This window comes from Eptesicus fuscus, chromosome 5 (genome assembly GCF_027574615.1).
Source record: "Eptesicus fuscus isolate TK198812 chromosome 5, DD_ASM_mEF_20220401, whole genome shotgun sequence".
Lineage (NCBI taxonomy): Eukaryota > Metazoa > Chordata > Mammalia > Chiroptera > Vespertilionidae > Eptesicus > Eptesicus fuscus.
The window spans coordinates 52,492,182-52,515,230 of NC_072477.1; the positions used below are offsets into that span (position 1 = coordinate 52,492,182).

General features: G+C 39.7%; 1 protein-coding gene across 4 annotated transcripts in view; it reads right to left on the bottom strand.

Annotated features, from left to right (window-relative positions):
• TCF12 (transcription factor 12) overlaps nucleotides 1-23,049 on the bottom strand; it is a 386,352-nt gene that overhangs the window by 225,979 nt on the left and 137,324 nt on the right. For all 4 annotated transcript variants that reach the window (XM_054716203.1, XM_054716202.1, XM_054716201.1 and 1 more), the window contains exon 4: nucleotides 19,678-19,751. In XM_054716203.1, coding sequence (XP_054572178.1) covers nucleotides 19,678-19,751 — 74 coding nt within the window. The remainder of the gene's footprint in view (nucleotides 1-19,677; nucleotides 19,752-23,049) is intronic.

A 23,049-nucleotide genomic window follows, 5' to 3' on the forward strand; every position in this document is an offset into this window, starting at 1 on the left:
GCAATTGCACAATAGCAAATAGGATATCAAAATTCCCAGGATCTCCTGAATAAGCCAGTACTTTCAGTGTTGTGCAGAAAAAGCTAATAGTGCATTTCTCCATTCACTATTATGTGCTGCTCCTAGGGCTTCCACTAATGAAGCATATCCATGGTCCCTATCAGATCAGCCTTCGAACTTCATTTCCACTTCCACTTCCAAACAGGACAAAGTAACAGAGATCATATTAACCCTCATACTTGAAACAATCACCAAACTAAAAAACTACATTCAACAACACTTTTGAGTCATTGGATATAGGCAGTGAAGAAATGGTGACCTCTAAGAGAGGAGTAAACTAAGTGAATCCTATAATTGCTGGGGTGGGGGAAAGAGGGAGATGGTTTAACCTAGAACTCCATAACTAGTAAAAAAAAAAAAAAGAATACTTAAGACACATGGAAGATGAGAAACTTCATCAGCACTAGACCTACACAATGAGAAATATTAAAGAAAGTCCTTTAGTCAAAAGAATTAAAATACCAGAAAGAAATATAAATTTACACAAAGAACTAAAATAAAGCAAGTTCTCCTATCACAGAATAAAAAGGATCAATAAAAATATTTGTAGAAATTCCAAATATTTCAAAATTAAATAATACATTTATAAGTAATTCACAGGCCAAGTAATAAATAGGAAAATTATGAAGTATTTTAAACCAAGTGAAATGAAAACAGAACATAACAGAAATTATGGGATGCAGGTAACACCATGGTCAGAGTAAAATTAATCTATAATAATGATAAAAGCATAATATGCTAATTAGACCAGATGACCTTCCGGACAAAGCTGGGGCTGTGAGGGAAGCCTGGGTTCCCAGTGCCTGCAGGCGGCCAGAGGGAAGTCCAGGTCCCGGGTGCCAGAGGGAAGCCAGTGCTGGCAGCCGGGGAAAGGAAGGCCTACTCTTGCATGAATTTCGTGCCTCAGGCCTCTAGTCCTATATAATAAAAGCCTAATATGCTAAGTGTCTGGTCGTCCATTCAATGAATCAAAGTGTAATATGATATGCTAAGGCCACTCAACGGCTTGCTATGACATGCACTGACCACCAGGGGGCAGAGAGTAGAAGAGTCGACCAGTTGCTATGACGTGCACTGACCACCAGGGGGGCAGGCAGTCAACCTGTAGACCAATAGCTATGATGTGCACTGACCACCAGGGGGCAGACACTCTGACCCGGTAGGTTAGCTTGCTGCTGGGGTCCGGCCGATTGGTACTGAGCAACACAGACTAAACATGCCCTGGAGCCCTCCCGCGGTCCCTTCTTGGCTGGCCAACCTCCCACAACCCTCCCCGGTCCCGATTGTGCACCGGTGGGGTCCTTCAGCCTGGCCTGCACCCTCTCACAATCCAGGACCCCTCGGGGAATGTTGGAGAGCTGGTTTCAGCCCAATCCCACAGGCCAGGTCGAGGGACCCCACTGGTGTAAGAATTCGTGCACCGGGCCTCTAGTAGTACTAAAAATGCCTATTAGAAAAGATGAAATGTCTCAAATCAATGACCTCAACCTCGTCCTTAAGAAATTAGAAAACAAAGAGCAAATTAAACTCAAAGTAAAGGTAAAAGTAGAAGTCAAACATATTGAAAAAAAGAAAAGGACAATGAAACCAAAAATTAGTTATTTGAGAATATCAATAAAAGATAAGCCTTTAGCCACACTGATAGAGAAAAAGAAAGGAAACAATTCATCAATATCAGGAATGAGGTTGGTATTGTAACTACAGATCCTACAAACATTGTGCCAGGTAGATTCTAAAAGGCCCAAGGGTGTCTGTCTTCTGGTATTCACACCCCTATATAAACCATTCCTCTTGAGTGTGAGCTGACCTAATGACTTGCTCCTAATCAATAGAACATGGCAAAAGTGATGGATGTCATGTCTATGATTAGCTCCACAATATTGTGTCTTCTATCTTGATATCAAACCCTCTCCCTTGCTGGCTTTGATGAAGTTGCTGTGATAAAAAGACCAAATTGGCAAGATACTGAGGGCACCTTCCAGACAATAGTCAATAGGGAACTGTGGCCCTTTGTTCAAAAACTAAAGGGAACTGAATCCTGCCATAAACCAAATGAGCTTAGAAGCAGATGCTTCACAAATCAGTCTTTCAAATGGGACTCCAGTTCTGGCCCATTACACGGTTCTGTTACACAATTCTGTATAATAAATATATAGATACCTATTATAGTTTTATTCAAGACATGAGCAACCAGAAATGAAATAAAAAATACAATCATAAGAACATTAACAATTATTAGTTAGAAACTGAATGTAAGTTGTGCAAGATGAGTTCAATGAAAAATATAAAACATTACTAAGGGAAATTAAAGAAGCTTAAATAGAAGGATATACCATATTCATGGATCAGATGGCTCCCCATTGTTAAAATAAGTTCCCCTTAAACTTATCTATAGATTCAATGTAATCCCAAACAAAATCCAGAAGACTTTATAGAAATTGATAGGCTGGTTTTAAACATTTCAATTTTTATGCAAAAACAATTTAAAACCAAGTAACAGACTGGAAGACAATACACTATCTCATATCAAGGTTTATTTTAAACTAGTGGCCTGGTGCACGAATTGGTGCACATTGAAAGGAAATTAATTAGAAGAAATATTTTAATATCGCTATTCGCCCTTTCTCTATAATAGAAGTGTCAACCAAATTCACGATCAACAATGACAGATCAAAACGCACGTGTGTGATTGGCGCCAGCGAGAGCTTTATATGTATCGTGCATGAACAAGTCAAGTTAGGCTTTTATGTACATAGAATAAACTTGCTTAATTAGACCTGCTTTCTGATTTAGCTAAACTGTTTTCAGCCCAGTGAAGCACCCCAACCTCTCTTTCAGGTAATTGTCAGCAACACAGCAGGAAATATCAACATGAAGCAGATTATTATTGTAGATCACGCAGGGAGAACAAAGGGTAAAATATTTAACTGCATCAGTGTTTGACTATATTCTGCGCAGTGAGAAAACCTGAAGTCATTTTCAAGGTCCACCATTTCTTACTTCTTTTCAGTCGGGTCAAATTTCTAAACTTTCTAAATCGGTTTTCCAGCTAATGAAAAGAAAATAGGATTCTGCCGAGTCTCCTATCTACATACTCCAGGACTTCTGTGAGGATCAAATGAGATGAGGCACAGGAAAACACTTCACAGACATTTGGTTAGAGTGTGAAATGTTTACACCTGGCTATAGAGCAAGTCATGTACCTGGGCTGAAGAAACTGCAAGGAGGTTAGTTGTGGCTAAGGAGAGGAAGCTGGGCATTGCTAGGTGATGGTGACATCATTGCCTGGCACCCACAGCCACCATTTCAGGCTGGGCTGTGAGCCACATTTTGCGACATGGGGTCTCGGCAGCGTGGGCTGCGATTTGGTGAGCTGTCACTCCAGGGTGGTGATGGGGCCTGTGTCCCACTTGGGGGAAGCCAAGTGTTGCTTTGTGGGCACCAGGTCTGTGGTGCCAGTGCGCATCATGGCAGCTCCTGCATAGAGCGTCTGCCCCTGGTGGTCAGTGCATGTCATAGCGACCAGTTGGACAGTTCAACACTTAGCATATTAGCCTTTTATATAGAGAGATGTACAGTAATCCAGTATGGTCTTGGTGTAATGATTAAAAAACAACAACAATGGAACAAAATAGAGTAAAAAATGGATCTTTTCATATATGTCCATTTATTTTCAGAGGTAACTAGGGAATTCAATGGGAAAAAAATAATCTCTTAAACAACAGATACCAATAAAACAGGAGCCTTACTTCACACCTTATTAAAAAATGAACTGTAATGGAGCACAGATCTAAATAAACAGTTAAATGTATAAGTTGTTTAATTTACTATGCCTTGAGACTGCTATGTTACTAGTAGTCAAACTTATTTCAAAAGGGTTACAAGAAGGATTCCCTGGAAGGGAAAATATGTGAGAAGTATGTTGCATTCCTTTCTTAAAGGTTTATACTTTACAATAATATTAAAAACAAAAATCTAATATGAATAAAAACATTTGTTTAATTTTGTTTAACTCAATAATACATAAATATGGTGAACCATGGAACTGTGAACTTACAAATTGTTTATTAATAACCTATTAAACACAGTTTGAGAAACTGTAATCTTATTCAATTTTTTTTTACATGTTAGGAACTAATGTTCAGAATAAGTAATTAATTTGACCAAGTTTGCTTGTCTAATGGAAGAAATTCACTTGTCTCCAAGCTTAAGTTCTCTGTTTTTTGTATTACAAAACAGATAATCATTTTTACTTGGTATGCCTTTAAGGTTTCATAATCAAGTACTGCTTCAATTTCTGTGCTTCTACTCTCCCTGGGCCATCATTATTAGAACTTTTATCATCCTATAGTATAATAATCTGTTTTTCCCATAAGAAAGAGAACTACTTTTGCCCAGGGTATGTGAACTAATCATTTTTGTTTTGCCCAACTAATTCCAGAGACAGAAAATAGTGGAATCTCAATAAATGCTTCATGAATGAAAGAAGTGGAAGAAAAAATGTAAGATCCCACAAACTAGAGTACAGAAGTTCAAAAGAAGACTTTAAGATTTAAAAAGGGAAGAAAGATACTGAGGAAAAGTGATCTAAAAATGTAAGGTAGGGTTAGTGGCAAATCAAAGTACAGTATTTACAGAGCACAATCTCAGAAAAGTATGAACTCAATGAGATGTAATGTTATCATCAATGCAGAGAAGATATTTGGTTCAGGACAGCTTTATTGTTTAATCACTAAATAATTTCCTAAATACCAAGAATACGTTCTGCTCCATGCAAAATGTAGCACACTGATTACAATATAAAACCACATCCAAATAATTACTTCATTTGATAACAAAAAAGATTAAGCATCAGTTCAATATATTAAAGGAAAACCTTCCTAGCTTATTTTCAGAAAATCCTCTCTAATAAAATGGCAATATGCAAATTAACCATCACTCCGCTACATAAGCCACACCCACCAGCCAAGCCACGCCCACCAGCCAATCAGGGTGAGTATGCAAATTAACCCCATCCAAGATGGCTACAGCCACAGAGAGCAAGGTTTCCCAGGTAACAGAGCAAGTCAAGCTTTCCATAGCCATTGCAGGCCTAAGCCTCCACTCAAGCTACAAAGTTTCAATTATAGAAGGTAAACAAATTCAAACAAATGGCGGCAGAATGGAGCTTGAGAGAGCAGGCCAGGGTTGCCGCCGGCAACAGGGGAAGCAAAGCTTTCCGCACACCCTGGCCGGGCTCACCGGCTTAAGGCTACAAAGTTCCAATTGTAGAAGGTGAATTAACTGCCACAGAAATGGCTGCCGCACCGGAGGGAGCAGCAGGCTTGGCTCCGCTCCAGGCTACAAAGTTTCAATTGTAGAAGGAAAATAAATTCCAGATACCAGGTCCTCTGCTTGGGTTGCCAGGGGGCGTGGCCGGCCTGCAAACCACCACAGGCCCCTCGCTCAGGCCGCCCCACGCCCCAAGGGAACCCCACCCTGATCTGGGATGCCCTTCAGGGCAAACCAGCTGGCCCCCACCCATGCACCAGGCCTCTATCCTATCTAATAAAAGAGTAATATACAGATTGATCATCACTGCAACACACAATATAGCTGCCCCCATGTGGTCAAAGATCCTGCCCCCATGTGGACACAAGATGGCCACTACATGATGGCCAGCAGGAGTGGGCAGTTGGGAGGCACCCGGCCTGCAAGGGAGGGCAGTTGTGAGGGACCAGGCCTGCAAGGGAGGGCAGTTGAGAGGGACCAGGCTTGCAAGGGAGGGCAGTTGGAGGTAATCAACCCTGCAGGAGAGGGCAGTTAGGGGTGACCAGGCCGGCAGAGGAGGGAAGTTGGGGGCAAACAGGCTGGCAGGGGAGCAGTTAAGCATCAACCAGGCTGGCAGCGGAGTGGTTAGGGGGTGATCAGGCTGGCAGGCAGAAGCAGTTAGGGGCAATCAGGAAGGCAGGAAGGCAGGCAGGCAAGCAGTTGGGAGCCAGCAGTCCTGGATTGTGAGAGGGATGTCCCACCAGGATCAGGCCTAAACGGGCAGTCGGACATCCCTCCAGGAGTCCCAGATTGGAGAGGGTACAGGCTGGGCTGAGGGACAACCCCCCGCCGTGCACGAATTTCGTGCACCGGGCTTCTAGTGTTAGAATAAATGACAACAAAAATATATCACAAAAGGAACTAAAATTAATTGATTATGCTATGTCTGACCACATAATCAATCTCATTTAGGTCTCCTAACTACCCTGTGATGTAGATATCCTTTAAAAAATTTTTGAGAAACTAAAGCCTCTTCTTTTTGAATTTACATTCCTAAGAATCTGGGCTACATACTTTTTCCCACAATAATCTCCAAATCCCAAAATCTGTGAGATAGTAAACTTTTCCAACAGTTTCAAATTTGTAAACATAATTTTCTTTTTCTGATTTATAGAACCTACTGGTGAGTATTTAAAAACTAGAATAGGTCCCCATTTTGTTGTGGACATATTCCAGCTTCCTCCGTAAGGAGCATCCAAGATTATAAAACTCCTAACATGGTTTTGCATCAGAAGGGATCTGTATACTTTTCATAAAACTGGATGTAAAAAGAGAAACACTTATACACTACTTAATAAACTCCAGATATTACACTACATATTTTATAAAACTTCCTCTATTTAATTCTTATATATTTTTATGAGATCAATCTCTTTGCAGATGAGAAAACTGAACTCACATTAAGTATTTTATCTTTTCCAAGGTCAAATATATTGGTAAAACCAAGAAGCAAACTTACCTGATTTTTCCATGGCTTTATTTTTTTTTAAATATAAAAGTGAATATTTTTATAAGAAATAAAGATAGCCCCATCATGTTACAACTTCTAGAGTATCTATCTTTAAAGTCCTTGATAAGTAGAAATATCAAGGGGTCTCTTTTATACTTCAGCAAATGTAATATGATAGAAAGAATACTTGTTTTCTAAATTTCCTTGACTTCTAAATGTACAGGAGTTTTCCTAGAAGAAAACAAAGGCTGGTAAAATCTTGGACATTCTCAAAGCAATATTTATTTTATACATCTACTCAGGCAAGGGAAACAAAAGAAAAAAATAAACAAATGGGACTACATTAAACTCAAAAGTTTCTGCACAGCAAAGAAAACTATCAACAAAATGAAAGACAACCTACTGAATGGGAGAACATATTCACCAATACATCTGATAAGAGGTTAAAATCCAAAATTTATAAAGAGCTTATAAAACTCAACACCAAAAACAAACAATCCAATTTAAAAATGGGCAAAAGACCTAAACAGACACTTCTCCAAAGAGGACATACAGATTTCTAATATACATATGAAAAAAATTAAAAATGGAACTGCCCTATGACCCAGCAATTTCACTTCTGGGAATTTATCTGAAGAAAACTGAAATAGTAACTCGAAAGAATTTATGTACCCCTATGTTCATTGCAGCATTATTTAGAATAGCCAACACGTGGAAGCAACCCATGTCCATCAGTAGAAGAGATATAAAATAGCCATGGTACATTTACACAATGGAATACTACTCAGCTGCAACAGGAAGAAAATTTCACCCTTTGTGACTGCATGGATCGACCTGTTATGCTAAGTGAAATAAGCCAGTCAGAGAAAGAAAAGTACATGATTTCATTCATATGCAGAATCTAATGAACTGAACAAATAAGCAAAATAGGGACAGACTCATAGAGAGTAAGTAGACAACTCTGGTGGGGGGTACTGTGGTAGGGATAGGTTTGCAGAAAAAGAAATAAAAGAGAAAGAACTCATGGACAGGAATAACAGTGTAGTGACTACGGGGTGGGAGGCAGTAGGGGAGTGGGTAGAAGTGGAAGAGGGTATATGTGGGATAAATGGTGATAGAAAAATAAAATAAAATAATAAAATAAAGGGGGGAAATGTATAGGATTTTTAAAATGACTTGTTGGTGAGCTGGTATGAAACTCAGAATAGGCATCACATGAGAGGTCTTAAACTATATTATGACAAATGCTGGTTATGATTATTGTTATTAATAAAAATAGGCTAAACAGGCCTAAAAAGGTATTCAGCCAGACTCCATCCTCAATTATTTCCTAAGTTTATAGGAAATAATTAAAAAGCCATCAGAAACTAGGACCTCAACAATTACAAAAAGGGACACAAGAGAGATTTTAAAAGATTAATATGTTTTGACTTCTACTTGTTAACTTTAAAGACTAAACAATGAGAAGAAAAAAAGAGAGACTTGCAAAGATCAATCCTGATAAACATGCTATCTCATAGGCATACAAGTGAAACTCACAGTGAGGTGAGAAAGGCTCTTTCCAGAAAATCTATATTAGAGCATCTCAACTGGCGTTGTACCTAGAATGGCTAGACTGAAAAAATAGGTTTGACTGGCTTAAAATGGAACCACCGACAATCTGATAGGTATGTGATTTGAAGGAGCGTATATCATTTTTAACCCAATTATTTTGTTACCCAAGAATATTAAGATTACAATATATAGTCAGGTGTTGTTTTGAATGCAACCAATTGTAATAACCATTTCTCTCGTGGGTTTATTTAACCCTAACTTTAAAATACACCCTTTTCTTACCCATAGTTTTCTTCACATTCAGAAGGAGCAGTTATATAACAAAACAGAGATTAATGGGAACATAGACGCAATATATAGAAAACACTTACTTTAATTCTCTGTCCCTCTTGTCTTGCTTTGCTATTTAACTGCTTCATCTCGTGTTTTGTACCTGAGATCAAGAGGCATAAAATACTATTTCAAAATCTGTATCTCCTTTCTAATTATTGCATTTGAATTCCTAGAATCTACACCATTTTCTTCTTCAAAATAAAAAAAGCAAACCATAAACAATCTACTCTAAAGGAGAGTTAACACTAAACTTTAGTACCCATCAATGCTAATGGGGGTTAGGAAGTAAAAATTATTTTATTTAATTTTTATTAACACAGCTAGATTTTCCCATTTATAAGGAAAACCATCAAAATCAGATAATGTAGTAGTTGTATAACACAACCACAGCTAACTTGTCAAAGCCTAAATAAAACACATGAAGTTTAGCTCGGGAGTCATTACTCTGGGGGCAGTAAGTCTCTATGATTTTGTATCTCCCCTAGTCACCAAGTGTGCCAGTTTTCCCCCCCCCCCCCTTTGTGACATCTCTCTTCTTTCCATTACTTTGTGATCTTATTCTATCCATCCTAATCCAAATTTTATATCATCACAAGTGGGCCAGATGTAGTAACATCTTACCAGATCATCTTATTTCTTGTCACCCTTTTACATTGGTTCCATCCTTCATACCTCAACATACTGATCTTTATAAAGCACTTTGTGTCATGACCTATACAAAAGTCTAATTTTAACTGGCTCTCTACTTCCCAAAGATAGACTATATTTCTTCTACAGAAAGGTTACCTGCCTTACCACACTGTTTACCTACAAAGCAAGATGGTTTACTATTTACTGAACTTCGTGATTTGGAAGCATTTGTACTTGTGGTTCCACCATTCCACATTTCCAGAAAGTTATCTTCATTTTAACTTTATTCATACAAATGTTATCTGTCCTATAATATACTACTCAAATACTTCCTCTTCTATTAAGTCTTTCCTGACCACCCAATGTAATCTCTCCCTCTCCTGTAATCCCATGTTTACCAATGAGATTAATTTTATAATTAATTATTTGCTGCCTTAAAAGAGTTAAAGTTTGATAATTGATTTAATTCTTTAGGCAAATATGACTTGTATTTCTAACCATAATTCCTGAACTCTAAAATATATATTTATTCATGTTTTACATTTAAGAAATTGAGTGATTTTAAAATATCAGCAAATTAAAACTCAGGACCACAGTAAGCCACAAGCTACTTAAAAGTATGCAGACAACCTTATTATCCTTATTTACAATGGTGGTTCCCACTGTGCTCTGCTGGAAGAAGAAAACCACAGGTCCTCTCCACCCTTAGATATTCATTCCGAAGGCCTCTACCTTAAAATGTAAATGAACTACATGCCAGGTTCTCCCAAAATTCAAGCCAGTCCAACCCTTCCTGGGATCAAAATGACCTCGGTGTATTTTTACAGATAGCACGTGAGGGGAACTAAGGCTCTATTATCCCATCTCCAGCTCGCTATTTGTCAAACTATAGAGTGGCTCCTAGTCTACCCTTCCACATGAATGAAAAGATGCTAAATACCTGCTAAAAATGGAGAGATATTCCTTTAGCCACATCTGGTAGAAATGGTTTAGGAGTCCTAGAGATATAATACTAAACTCAGCCAGATAAGGTAACCTTATGAATTCATTTTAATTTTCATAAAAGCTGAAAGCTTATGTTTACTCTAGCTGATTTTTTTTATTATTTTGGTTTTCCTTATCCCAAATACCTGATCTATGGATTTCTGTATGAGTCTTAGGAGGCTAGAGCAACTCTTAAATCCTTGTACCCTCATATTTTCATTTTCTACCTGACCTGGTTTATCAAGCTGCCATCCATGTGTATTCCTGACAACTGGTCTGAAAAATGACCACTGCTGGTTGCATTTTTAAATAAACCAAACCCTCATATCCTGTCACCGAGACAGAATAGTATGTATTAAAATGAAAGACCTCTAAATGTACCTACTATTTATCCCTTAATAAAAAGTCCCTACAATTATTCTGTGCTGAGTCATATACAGCAGCTAAAACAAGTATTTTAAAGACAACTCATCACCACATAACTACTTTTCCTCTCCTCCACTAATAGGCCTAAGTATGGAACTTAGTAAGTTATTAGTAGTAGCCAGCACCCTTTTATCAATGAAAAAAAGTGAAGGGGGATGAGTTTAAGGTAAAGAAAAAAATCATGCCCAGGGTCACAGAGCTAGAAAGTAGAAGTCCAGAAATAGAACCCCAACAGCCTGACTTCAATATTCAGGCTCTTAAATTCTAAGCTATTCTGCCTCCCAATTCACTATACTTACTAAGCAAATTTATTTTTACCATATCCTGTCCCATGTTCTCTTTTGGGATATCAATTACAGATCCTCTTCTCTTTCACCTTTCTCCTATCTCTTCTCTCATTCCTTTAGTATATGGCAGAAAATGTAAGACAGTTCTTCGAGTTGAGAAATCCAGACAAATCTCATGGGTAGTTTGTATCAAAAGCACACATCACAAACTAGTAAAATCTCAAACTCATTAAGTCGTAGTTTCCTCATCTATGAAATAAAAGCACTGGATATAAATAACTAACATACCTTCTAATCTTAAAAACTCTATAATACTGCAAAATGGAGACTGGAGGAAGAGCAACATGGACATGACTGTTTCATTCTACAAACCATAGTATAAAGATAAGGGGGGTGGGGGGTGGAAAATGGTGGAAATTTAGCAATTAGAAAAAATAAGCACTCAAACCTTATTCAACTGAATGTTACTTCTTTCCCAAAATAACTGCCATAATAGATTATATATAACCTGAAAAATACTCATGATTAAAATGCCTACTCCTGGTACCTATAAATATAATATCTATTAGTAGTGACCTACCAGTGAACTTCTCTACTTTTTAAAGTGAGAAATGAAAAATTCTACCTTAGCACAGGGTGCAAACCCAAATGGTACTTCAGTACTTTGAGCTTGGTCTAGGTTGTGTAGCAGAGCTAGGAGGCAGGAAAACCAAGATGAGATGGCCTTCTAAAGAGGAAAAGAAATCTGAAACTGGAATAAACCATGAACACTATAGTTATTAAGAAAAATCATGATATTCTCAGGCCTTCATGTCTGATACAATGACAAATGTAGAAAACATGTTTTCAGGAAATGATAAAAAATGAGGAAGAGGCAGTGCAAACTCTTTAAATATACCTTTTGGACATGTCTTAATTGAGATTTTAACTGTTCCTTTCAATCTCTGGTGCTTTGATCTCGATCACCACTTTCACATATTTCTGAAATTAACAGTGCTAGTCACATCACAATGATTTTTTACCTGTTCATAAGTGTGTCTTTGTTCTACAGAGGTGAGCTATAGTTTAATAACACAGAAACCAGGACTCTAAAGTAGGGAGGTCCGAGGTACATGCCACAAGTACTATGCTGAGTGTCTCAAGCATGTTCTGTCTCATCTCCATATTTCCTAAGAATGCTAGCCATTTCTTCTATACCATTAGATATAGTTTTTTATTTCTGAGTGCCCTAACCAAAATTCTGCACTGAATGATGTGCTGTGGGTAGTTCTGATAACCAGAAATTCAACCATATTACTTGTACATTGTCAAGTTACTTTTCTGGTGGATCAGGCAGATACACCAGACAGAAGCCCTGCTGGAGTGACTTTTCCTACTTCTGAGAAAACGGGTATAAGACTAACACAATGATGAGAACATTCCCTTTGAAAAGCTGTTAAATAAAAACTTCAACCTATATGATTTTGTGTAGCCAAGCTTACACAGTAAAATACATAGTAAAATACAGTAATCCATGTGCCAAATATGGATTTATAGTACTACACAAAATTCTTTTTTCCTTATAGTTTTGAGTGGGGGTAAAGAAGAAGAACAGCACCTCTGAATCCATGTGAATTAGTAGCATATGTTTTATAATTCCTTTTTTATTTATCCCTACTGTTCAAAGTATTACATATGTCCCCCCTTTTCCGCCATTCGAACCCTGTATCCCACCCCTCTCCCATCTCCAGGCCTACTGCACTATCGTCTGTGTCCATAGGTTATGCATATCCTATATAACAAAAGGGTAATATGCAAATAGACCGAATGGCAGAACAACCGAACAACCAATCAAAACGTAATATGCTAATGATATGCTTATGCTCCTCAACCACTTGCTATGACGTGCACTGACCACCAGGGAGCAGACAGTAGACCAGTCGACTAGTCACTATGACATGCACTGACCACGAGGGGGCAGATACTCCGACAGGTAGGTTAGCTTGCTGCTGGGGTCCGGCTGATCAGGACTGAGCGAGATAGGCTGGACACGCCCTGGATCCCTCATGCGGCCCCTCCCCAGCCTGATCGTGCACCGGTGGGGTCCCTCAGCCTGGCCTGTGCCCTCTTGCAATCCGGTACCCCATAGGGGATGTCAGAGAGCCAGTTTCAGCCAGAACCCGCAGGACACTCCCCTTGGGAGGGCACCAGACGCAGTACTCACGGCTGGTGAGCACTGTTGCTGCAGCACAAGCCTCTCCTGATCAGGACTGATTGGGCGCGAGCCCGTAGAAGGCACAGTGAGGCCAGGGTGAGCAGGAGCAGCAGGTAGGAGCTGCAGGCAGCCTTGGACTGCGGGTTTCAGCCCGATCCTGCAGGTCACCCAGAGGGACCCCACCGTGCATGAATTCATGCACTGGGCCTCTAGTATACATATAAATTCTTTGGCTAATCTCTTCTTGCTCCCTCTTTCCCCCGCTTCCCACTGAAATTTGTCAGTCTGTTCCATGCTTCTATGCTTCTGGCTCTAGTTTGTTCATCGTTTGTTTTGTTCATTATATTCCACATATAAGTGAGATCATGTGATACTTATTTGTCTCTGACTGGCTTATTTCACTTAGCATAATACCCTTGAGGTCCCTTCATGCTGTCTCAAAGGTTAAGATATCCTTCTTTTTTTTACAGCTGCAGAGTATTCCATGGTGTAAATGTACCACAGCTTTTTTATACACTCATCTACTGATGGGCACTTGGGTTGTTTCCAGATCTTGGCTAATGTAAATAATGCAGTTATGAACATAGGGGTGCATACATTCTTTCTGATTGGTGTTTCAGGATTCTCAGTATATATTCCTAGAAGTGGGATCACTAAGTCAAACAGCAGTTCCATTTTTAATTTTTTTTTGAGGAAATTCCATACTGTTTTCCATAGTGGCAGTACTGTCCGCATTCCCACAAGCAGTGTACTAGGGTTTCTTTTTCCTCCACATCCTCGCCAGCACTTGTTGTTTCTTGATCTATTGATGATAGCCTTTCTGGTAGGTGTGAGGTGGTACCTCATTGTTGTTTTAATTTGTATCTCTCTGATGATTAGTGACTTTGGGCATTTTTTCATGTCTATTGTCTATCTGTATTTCCTCTTTCGAGAAGTATCTGTTTAGGTCCTCTGTCATTTTTTAATTGGATTGTTTGTCTCCCTTTTGTTGAGTTGTATGAGTACTTTATATATTTGAAAATTAAACCCTTATCAGATATATCATTAGCAAATGTTCTCCTATACAGTGGGTTCCCTTTTCATTTGATGCTGGTTTCTTTTGCTGTGCAGTATCTTTTTAGTTTGATGTAGTCCCATTTGTTTATTATTTCCTTTGTTTCTCTTACTCTAGGTAATGTATTGGTGAAAATTCTGCTACATGAGATGTCTGATAATTTGCTGCCCACATTTTCTTGTAGGACTTTTATGGTTTCATGACTCACATTTAAGTCTTTTATCCATTTTGAGTTTATTCACGTGTATTAAAGTATCTTCTAATGTGGCCTCTTTACTTCTGTTGTGTAAAGTGTTTTCAAATATTACAAAACTAGAGGCCTGGTGCACAAAATTCATGCACGGGGGTTGGGGGTGGTGGTGTCCCTCAGCCCAGACTGCACCCTCTCCAATCTGGGACCTCTTGAGGGATGTCCAGTCAGGCATTCCTCTCACAATTCAGGACTGCTGGCTCCCAACCGCTCACCTGGCTCTGCCTGATTGCCCCTAACCGCTTCTGCCTGCCAGCCTGATCACCCCCTAACCACTCCTCTGCCAGCCTAATCGACACCTAACTGCTCCCCAGCCGGCCCGATTGCCCCTAACTGCCCTCCCTAGCCGGCCTGGTTACCCCTAACTTCTCTCCCCTGTCAATCTGGTCGCCCCTAACGGTCCTCCCCTGCAGAACTGGTCACCCCCAACTGCCCTCCCCTGCAGGCATGGTTCCCCCAACTGCCCTCCCCTGCTGGCCCGGTCATCTCTAACTGCCCTCCCCTGCTGGCCTGATCACCCCTAACTGCCCTCCCTGCAGGCCTGCCACCCCAACTGCCCTCCCCTGCAGACCTGGTCCCCCCGAACTGCCCTCCCCTGCAGGCCTAGTCACCCACAACTGCCCTCCCCTGCTGGCCTAGTATCCCCCAACTGCCCTTCTCTGCCGGCCCGGTCACCCCTAACTGCCCTCCCTGGTTGCCTGATCGCCCACAACTGCCCTCCCCTGCAGACATGGTTCCCCCAACTGCCCTCCCCTGCAGGCTTGGGACCCCCCCCAACTCCCCTCCCTTGCTGGCCTGGTCCCCAACAACTGCCCTCATCTGCCAACCTGGTCACCCCCAACTGCCCAACTGTGCTGGCCTGGTCACCCCTAACTGCCCACAACTGCCCTCCCCTGAAAGCCATCTTGTGGCGGCCATCTTGTGTCCACATGGGGGCAGACATCTTTTTTTTTTAAATATATATTTTATTGATTTTTTTACAGAGAGGAAGGGGGAGGGATAGAGGGTTAGAAACATTGATGAGAGAGAAACATCAATCAGCTGTCTCCTGCACACCACCCACTGGGGATGTGCCAGCAACCAAGGTACATGCCCTTGACCGGAATCGAATCTGGGACCCTTCAGTCCCCAGTCTGACGCTCTATCCAGTGAGCCAAACTGGCTAGGGCGGGGGCAGACATCTTTGACCACATGGGGGCGGCCATCTTGTGTCTTGGAGTGACGGTCAATTTGCATATTACTCTTTTATTAGATAGGAATAAATGTTTTCTATTATTAATGTAAAGTTATTTTTTAAATGGTTCAATTTGCTATGATAGAAATGTTTTATTTATACAACTAGAGGCCCAGTGCATGAAATTCCCTCAGCCTGGCCTGCACCCTCTCCAATCTGGGACCCCTTGAAGGATGTCCTACTGCCGGTTTACAGGGATCAGGCCTAAATGGGCAGTCAGACATCCCTCTGGCAATCCGGGATGCTGGCTCCTAACCGTTTGCCTGCCTGCCTGCCTGATTTCCCCTAACCACTCTGCCTGCCGACCTGCTTGCCCCCAACTGCCCCCCGTCACTGGCCTGCTCACCCCCAAATGCCCCCCTGCCAGCCTGCTCACTCCCAACTGCCCCCCCGGCTGGCCTGCTCGCCCCCACCTTCCCTCCCCACTGGCCTGCTCGAGCCCAACTGCCCCCCTACTGGCCTCCTCTCTCCAAACTATCCCCCCCCGCTGTCCTGATCACCTCCAACAGACCCACACTGACGGCCTGCTTGCCCCCAACTGGCCCCCCTGCTGGTCTGCTTACCCCCAACAGCCCCGCCCCCCAACAGCCTGATCACCCACAACTGCCATCCCATCCTGGCCTGATCACCCATAACTGCCCTCACCTCTTGGCCTCTAACCACCTCTACCTCGGCCCCGCCACCATGGCTTTGTCCAGAAGAATGTCCGGAAGGTCTCCTGGAAGGTCTCTCAGTCTAATTAGCATATTACCCTTTTAGTAGTATAGAGGCCTGGTGCATGGGTGGGGGCCAGCTGGTTTGCCCTGAAGGGTGTGCTGGATCAGGGTGGGGGTTCCCTTGGGGCATGGGGCAGCCTGGGCAAGTGGCCTGTGGTGGTTTGCAGGCCAGCCATGCCCCCATGGGTGAGGGTCCCCACTGGGGGGGCGTGGCCAGCTGGGTGAGGGGCTGAGGGCTATTTTCAAGCTGGCCACACCGCCTTCAGGGTGGGGGTCCCCACTGGGGTGCCTGGCCAGCCTGGGTGAGGTGCTGATAGCTGTTTGCAGGCTGGTCAAGCCCCCCAGTGGGGACCCTCACCCCATGGGGGTATGGCCAGCCTGAGTGAGGGGCTGAGGGCTGTTTTCAGGCTTGCCATGCCCCCCGGTGATCCAGGCTCCCAGCCCCTCCTTTCTTTCTATTTTTTTTTTTCAGTGCCTCCTTGAGCAAAGGCCAGGGCTGGCTGGAAGCAGGTATCTGGGATTTATTTATCTTCTATAATTGAAACTTTGTAGCCTTGAGCGGAGGCCAGGGCCGGCCAGGGTGGGCAGGAAGCTTGGCTTCCTCCATTGCTGGGGGCAACCCAAACCTCCTGCTCGCTCCAGCTCCGTGGCCACTGCCATCTTTGTTGGTTAATTTGCATACTCACTCCTGATTGGCTGGTGGGCGTAGAGGAGTGATGGTCAATTTGCATGTTTCTCTTTTATTAGTGTAGATATGATAACATCTACAGAAATTTCATTCATATTTCTTTAAAGTTTAAATTGACTTGTTAATACTTTCAATAAAATGTGTCAAAGTAGTTTTTAGCCAACATCAATACTTATTTCTGAATTTTAAGAAACTCAACACACTAAAATACTCAGGAGAATGATGTACTTTGGTTAACGGAGATTCTTATTTACAAAATTATATCCATCTTTACCTTATGGAAAAAAATGGTCAAGATAGTGAATGATGTTTAATAATAAAACTCCAAAAGTTGATAATTTTCCTATAAATAACTTCTGTGGAAAGTTTCAAAGACACCCACAAATGTCTATGCTGGTGAGAAGAGCTCAGGGTAAAAATAAATGGTTTGAAACTATAAATAAAACATAACTTCTTAACTAGCCCACTAAATCATTTTAGGCTCAAAATCATGACTGGCATAGGAGAAAAGTTAGTGAATGAGGATTTCAATGGGAAAAAAACTTAAAAAGAGTTAACATTAAATCACTTATTTATCTGACCTTTCAGTAGACAGGTAGGAATATAGATATAGCTAGCTAGCTAGCTAGCTAGATAGATAGATAGATAGATATAGATAGATAGATATAAATATATAGCTATATATCTGTATGGCAGACTGGGAATATCTAGAGATTAATCTTATTTTTAAAATAGAAAACTAGTTCACTATAAAAAAAATTTAACTTCTCACTACACACAATATACACTCAAAAAAATAAATGAAGAGTGAAAGTGGCATTTCACATTTGACCTACATATCTAATGACAACAAGAAAAGCAAGATTTGCTTTGCAGTCCATCTCTGGAGGACTTTATTGCAGGATCATGAACATATATTAGTAAATGCTTAGATACATTATCATGTTCTCCTCTCCTAAAATCCTACTTAGTACTCAATTAGAAAAATATTGAAAACTTGAAAGGAAAGTAAATATAAAGTACAATGGCACCATTCAATACATTTTAAGAAATAACATGTTATCACACAGTAACTCAAGCCTCTGAAAGAAAGTAATCATACATTTGTATACTTGAAACCTATATAATTTTATTAACCAGTGTCACCCAATAAATTTAATTCAAAAGAAAAATATAATCCAGTATTAATGAATAGTATTATGTTCTACACTATGAAATCCCTACTTCAAAATCTAAACAGGAAACCAGCCTTTCCTATTCACAATATTATTCAAAGAATCAAAAACCTTTAAACCTGGAAAGAAATTTAAACATCAACTCATTGAACTATCCCCAAATCAAATAAGGTGTCCAAGACTAAATGTCAAGTGCATAGTAAAGTCAACAGTAAATCCAAGTCTTGTGATAGAGAGGACAGTGCTTTTTACACTACAACCCAGCTTTCTCATCACTGATTCCTGAAAAGGAAATACTATAACTTTTAACAGTCACTCTCTACATCTTTTTGTACTACAAATGACTATCCTAGTTCTTCCCAAAGTATTTAAAATAAATTAAACATAGCTACAGCAATGTAATAGCAAAACTACATACTTTAGTGTTTTAAGTCAGCATTTTTCAATGCCAAACAATTTAACTCATATGGAGACTATGAACTCCAATAACATAATTCAGTTTTCTTTCCACTTAAAGCCAATTTGCTTCTAGGGTTAAGAGCCCTTAAATTTTATGCTTGTCTATCTTCTCTTGGTTAATTCTGAGAGAAACAAATGTTCATTAATTCAAAGTATGACCTTTTGGGGAAGGTATGTCTTAACCTCACCAATTTGTCAGGGAGTCTGGGAATACAGCAGCGTTTAATTTTATTGCCAATTCTTTGGTCCAATTTTCAATCTCTCAATTTAATATTTTAAAGTTTCATGGGATTTTTGTTGTTGTTTGCTCATTGCTGGGAGAACCTCTAACCTACTGACCTTTCATTGTGTAGAACATTAGCTTGGTCCTATTTTCTCTTAACTGCCAACCAAGAAATGCCATCCGTTATATGTGTTTTGATATGCTTCTAAGAGACAGGGCTATAGCATCCCTTATATAAACAGCTGATGACTACTGGAGCAAGTATGGAAGACAGGAGACTAGAAGCTGGTACTTGGAAAGCTAGTGCCATCTCTCAAAACAAATAAACAATACATGAAGAAAAATGGCCATGTATGGAGAATATTTAGTGAGGCATTCCAAGCTCTTCCAATTTTAGTAGAGTATTATAAGTAGTCTAGGTGTAGAATTTACACCAGGAATATTTTCTTCATTTTAGGAGATAAAATAAAGTATCAATATATGATAGTTAATAGAAAATTAAACCTACTATGAAGGTACTGGATATTCAATATTCCAATGAATGTAAGTTAATCTTCATTTCTCTTTAAAAAATGAGAGTTCGTATATGAAAGAACTTATTCGGCAAATTATCTTTACAGTTTTAATCAAGGGTTGATGAACACACTTACTCTAGATGAGTCATAAGAGGGGCTTGGTTGACCACTTGTTCCCCAAGATGGTGTACTTCCTCGTTCATCCATACCTATGGAGAGAAGAAAGTGAAAGATATAAATCCAAAAGGATACTATGATGGATGTTTCTTTGGTATAACAGAAGAGTACAATTCAGCGAGCTGCGTATGTATTTGCCTGAAACTGGCTGTATATCAATCTTTGTCTCAGAAACCAGTAGAAAATAAATTCTGTCAGAGCATCTTCATCACTGCTTCATAAAATGCTCTATATATACTGCAGAATTTCCATACCAAAATACATCTTTGGAGACTTTAGACTAGGGCATAATTTGGGCCTCTCCATCTTTATCCCCATCCATTGCTACTTCTAAGAGTAGATGAACCCTCACAGGTTTCTACAGTTTAATACTGCCTCATGAAAATATAAAGAATTCCGTTCTTAAGGATAAAACTTAGAAAATGAAGCAAGTTAAATAACTGTTCAAGTTAATAAAACTGGTTTCTATCAGAGCATTGATTAGATATTCTTAAAGACAGCAAACTAAATCAAGCCATATCAAATCAACATTAGTTACATCAAAGCTAATCAAAATGACATGACAACTCATCCTAGAAAAATTTTTTCTAAATCTGAATCCAAATAAATATATCCACGCTTATGAAAAGTGCACAGGAAAAGTCAAAGTGAGAAGGACTGGTAACCATTAACAACAAAACAATTCATTGTATTCCTTAATGTACCTTCTGAAGCTTTGGTTCCATTATTTTCACCTTCTAATCAGTCCCCAGAAAAATTTGAAGGAGATGGAGATCTCTCAATCCAGCCATCTCTCCCTTTTCTGTTTTGAAGACCAGTCTTTTTCATCCTTGACACCTAACAGGGTATACTTTACCAACCCCTCTGAGCTTCTTTTTATGATAAAATACAAATAGTTGACTTTTTTCGTTTCATTCTTGCATGAGAAAACTCTAGATGTTAAAAAGAAACATTCCACTAATTTTAGAACCTCTTTTTCTTAAAAAAAAAATTCCTTTTAAGTCTTCTGTAATTTAAATGAGAATGTGATGTGTAGTAAGTTAAATGCCCCAAATTCTCCAGTAACTGGCCAGCATTCCCAAAGCTCTTTTAGAGAAACTGAATTACCAATTGAAGGGTTAAGTGACAAAAAGCAGGGAAAAGAAGTCAGTTTCCAAAGTAAAATCTACTAATTACTAATTAGTAGGACCCTAATTCTTTTGATGAATCTGAATTTCTTATATTAACTGATTAATATATATTTTTAAAGTTTTTAAAAACAGTAGATAAATGATTAATATATATTTTTAAAGTTTTTAAAAACAGTAGATAAACCTAACTAAAGACCACACTCTAGGCTCAATTTCAAGTGAAACCAAAGTTTTGAAAACACAGAGATTTATACACAAAACTAGAAATGTTATGTTCATTCTTTGAGAATTATTATCAAAATTCTACATTTACAATTCTATCTTACTGAAACATACTTTGTTACCATCTCTCTCTATGGGCTATTTTCCAAGCATTTTCTTCACAACCAACACTAGAACAGTAGATACAATTCCCATGAGACCTGATTCAAGACAAAGGCTAGTATTAACCTACAAAATCCACTTATATAAAACTTTCTTTTTAAATACTTACCATTTGCAATTATTTTTCTACATGAGGTAAAAAAAAAAATTTTATACTAAACTGGAGGCCTGGTGCATAAAATTCATGCACAGGGGGTGAGGGGGGGTCCCCTCAGCCTGGCCTGCACTCTCTCCAATCCAGGACCCCTCGGGGGATGTCCACCTGCTGGTTTAGGCCCGATCCCGTAAACCCACAGTCAGACATCCCTCTCCCAATCTGGGACTGCTGGCTCCTAACCTCTCGCCTGCATGCCTACCTGATCACCCCTAACTGCCTTACCCTGCTGGCCTGATCACCCCCTACCTGCCCTCCCCTGCCAGCCTGATTGCCTCCTAACTGTCCTCCCCTGCTGGCCTGATTGCCCCTAACCACCTCTGCCTCAGCCCCTGCCACTGTGGCTTTGTCTGGAAGGACGTCCGGAGGATGTCCAGTCTAATTAGCGTATTACTCTTTTATTAGTATAGATGACCAACATAAAATATAAAAGTAAATTGGCTACTGGGAAAGCAAGGTCTCAAATATTTGTACCCCCTGTTCAGGGCAGCATTATTTACAATATTCAAATTCTCTATCAAATGGGTTAAACAAAATGTGGTATATACTTACAATGGAATATTATTCAGCCTTAAAAGAAAAAAAATTCTTACATATGCTAAAAATGGATGAATCTGAGAGCATTATGTTAAATAAGCCAATCACAAAAGGACAAATACTGTATGATTCCACTTACATGAGGTCTCGAGAGTAGTCAAATTCAATGAGATAGAAACAGAATGGTAGGACTGAAGTGGGAAAAATCACACTTTCATTAAATATTTATAACAATGGAAATTTATTTTGATGATCCCATCCTAATGAAAATAATCAGACCATAACTTATTCAGTTTAGGACTGAATTGTTTTACTAGTATATCAAGTAATTAATAAATATGAGGCCTTTGTATTATTTCAAATACATTTCTAAACGAGAATATAGAAAAGATGGGTGCCTGCTACAGAAAACATCTGACAAATTTCAAAAGAGGTGCATAAAATTTTGTGAAAACACATACTCAATTTTCATCAAGTGACATTAATTACTTCCACAGCATGAAGGAAGAGCAAAGATTAATTAAATAAAATGGTAATTAATTAAGCCACAGCTAAAGAAGGCTACATTCCAATAATACTGGACATTGCAGGGAGCTTCAAGGGTGCTGAAGAATAACAAGGGTCTGGCTAGGTTTTTATACTCAGAGTTCTATAGTTTTATTGTTAACATATCCAGACTATGAATGGAAGGTCGTGGCTGGCACTGACAAAGGCAAGAGTCATCTTTAGGCATCAATGACTCCTTTCTGCTGAAGACAATGGCTATACAAACAGAAATATGACAGGAATAATAATCTTTCCAAAGCTTCAGCCATAAGATCAAAGCAAGCATAAAAAAAGAAATTACATACAGAAAATAAACTTAATACAGAAAGTATACACATAGATCAAAATCTGAAAAACTATTTATCACAAGAAAATACATCATAGTTAAAATACAGTGATTACAATGCTGGACCAACGTGGTTTAATGGTTGAGCCTTTACCTAGAAACCAGGAGGTCATGGTTCCATTCCAAGTCAAGGCACATGCTCAGGTTGTGGGTTTCATCCCCAGTATGGGGTGTGCAGGAGGCAGCTAATCAATGATTCTCTTTCATTATTGATGTTTCTATCTTTCTCTCCC